Source organism: Sinocyclocheilus anshuiensis, unplaced genomic scaffold (assembly GCF_001515605.1).
Source record: "Sinocyclocheilus anshuiensis isolate Anshui unplaced genomic scaffold, SAMN03320099.WGS_v1.1 scaffold126, whole genome shotgun sequence".
Taxonomy (NCBI): domain Eukaryota; kingdom Metazoa; phylum Chordata; class Actinopteri; order Cypriniformes; family Cyprinidae; genus Sinocyclocheilus; species Sinocyclocheilus anshuiensis.
In genome coordinates, this window is record NW_015546026.1 from 942,595 (window position 1) to 945,317 (window position 2,723).

At 38.2% G+C, this 2,723-nt stretch overlaps 1 protein-coding gene across 2 annotated transcripts in view; it reads right to left on the minus strand.

Moving 5' to 3' along the window:
- pde5ab (phosphodiesterase 5A, cGMP-specific, b) overlaps positions 1-1,720 on the minus strand; it is a 32,944-nt gene extending 31,224 nt beyond the window's left edge. For both annotated transcript variants that reach the window (XM_016499765.1, XM_016499764.1), the window contains exon 1: positions 1,623-1,720. In XM_016499765.1, the coding sequence (XP_016355251.1) occupies positions 1,623-1,720 (98 nt within the window). The remainder of the gene's footprint in view (positions 1-1,622) is intronic.
- Between the last annotated feature and the right edge of the window lie 1,003 nt (positions 1,721-2,723).

A 2,723-nucleotide genomic window follows, 5' to 3' on the forward strand; every position in this document is an offset into this window, starting at 1 on the left:
AGTAATACGTCATTAATAGCGGTTCACTTCCGCGATTTGGTACGACTGCGTTCACATCAGCAGCGAACCGTACCGGAATTCACATGAACCGTACCCCAGACCACCCTTTTTGGGTGCTTTCACACCTGGCCCGTTGTTTCGGAACCTGGTGCGTTTCCTCCCTTAGCTCGGTTCGTTTGGCATATGTGAACACGGCAATCGTGCCCGGAACCGCGACAAAACAATCGGTCCGAGATCGCCTGAACGAGGTGGTCTCGGCTCGATTGAAAACGAACTCTGGAGCGATTCGGTTGTAGTGAGAAAGCAATCCGATCTAACGGACCAAAGAACCAGGCTATATCACAATGTATAATGGGTAATTACTTGTATTAACAAATTTGGTCCATTTAGAAATTTTGCCGTGTGAAAGCGAACAGCACCAAGAATAAAAAGCAACACTGTAATAATTTTAATCCCTGTTTCGGATTCGGGTACGGTTCGCGGGTGCGCACCCGAGTTCAGAAGACAGCGTTCACATCATCCAAACGAACCGAACTCTGACGTCAATCGAACCCTAGTGTGCACCAAAAGTGCTAGTGTGAAAGCACCCTTAATTTATCCCGGCCAATTGAATAGTTAGGATTTGCATGTGTTGTTTTTTCAGTGGTAATAAATAAATACATTAATTAATAATTAAACAAGCAAACAAACAGCTGGCCAGATGTTAGAGTAAAATATAATTGATTAAAGGCAAATAAAACTTAAAAATAAATAAATAAATTTTTGGGATTCCCAAAGGGCAAAAATGTAGGTGCTACACTCAGCACAAGGTTTGGGCAAATTTGTATGAATTCCTGTGATTCATACGTTTTTGTATGATCTGCTTACACCCCACTTTTTTTTTTCTAAAAGTGTTTGTAAGAACACTTTTGTATGAATCAAATCATACACATTCATATGAAATTGCAGAATTACAAAATAGTTATGTTTTCTTATGAAAGCGGGTTGCCTTTTTAAAAATGTTTCATAATTTGTTATGTCTGTTCTTCTTCCTCATTATTTCACCAGTACTGGACCTAATTTTCTGAGCACACAATAGTTGTCTGGACATGTATGCAGGTGTGTTAATTCATCTGATATCATAGTTAAGGCAACTTATCTGTTTAAGCTCTGCATTAAAGAACATCAAATCAATCAATATATCAATCACTTCAAAATATAAAAGTTCACACCTTTGTTTGTTGGTTGTTATAGATTACACAGTGTAAGCAATGAGTAGCTATACATCATAGTGGTGTAGATCAACTCTGTGAAGCTAATGATGTCAATGACGGGCATATGTCAAATAAAAACACCAGTACAATGTGAAATTGCTACACACAACCTCAGATATGATTAATTCCTCTAATAAACGAGTTCCAAATTAGGTTTACATCGGAGTTCATAAGAACAAATGCAGTAAATACTGACACTTTCCTTTACAAACAACAAAAAATGTAAAACAGCTAAAGTTAAAGTTGAAATGAAGGCAGATATTTGGCGATGATGAGAACATGGAACGCTGCGTTGCGCAGCTGCAGCAAGCGGGTATACAGCCTCATTACAGGACTACATGAACTAGCAATCTGCGCCTTTGAACTTACCGAGAAGCCTTTCGAACAAAATAAGAATGTGCGAACTCTAGATTGTCGTCAAGCCAAGCCTCCATCATCCTTTCACTTTCGGGAAGATAGACCTCCATTCCGCCCATCAGCCGGTGGATATCATCCGCCTGCTCTCTTCTGATGTTCAGTCACAAACACACTTCCACCTCAACCAGCCACCGGCGTCTACCCTGGCTGCTCTCTCTCTCTCTCTCTCTCTCTCTCTCTCTCTCTCCCTCTCTCTCCCTCTCTCGTATATCACAAGGCAAGGTTAAACAAAACTCTTAAAGCTTGTTACCCATTTGGAAGGATACCTTAATATCAGACCTCAGTTTAGGTGATTATGACAGTTGTAACAGTTGTAGCTATTTTGGTAAAATGTTTAATTTATATACTTTTTACTGCCATTTGATATTAGGAAATAAACTCCTCACAACCACTTCATCAAGTAAATCAATATCCCAAGGATACCATATGGGTAGTTCACATGCCATATCAATTAGTGATTGTAGCATGGTTCAAGCTAAAAGTATTTTAATCAACGTTTTATATAATATTTCATTGTTATCATTTACAATTGTTATACATTCAACTATTTTATAAGCTCGGATAATTAAAAGACAGCGTGGATTTAGATCAACTGAAAAATAAATAAATAAATGAATACATTTTAATGCCAATTGAATGTTCACTATATTACCTAAAATGCACTTTGAATTATGTACATGCAGTATATACAGTCAAACGTCAAATGTCAAATGTCAATACCATTTGATTTTATTAAAATAAAATAAAAAATCTGAATCCTTACCAGACCTATTGCCTAATATTGAATAGCCCTGACCCACCCATAAGTACTACCTCATCTCTGTACACAATGGTGTAGCCTTACCAGCAGATGGTGCCTCCTTCTCTCCTGGGAGAGGGAGATACCACTGAAGGCATATGTGCTCTCTTGGGTACAAATGTGATTCCACTGTATACATGGTGGCCTGGCTGAGCCAATGCCAGTCTCTGGAGAGACTATATGTCAGTGAGAGTGAACGGTATTGGAAAATGTTTCAATAAAACATTTTTATATTCTTTTTTTTTCCAGTTCAT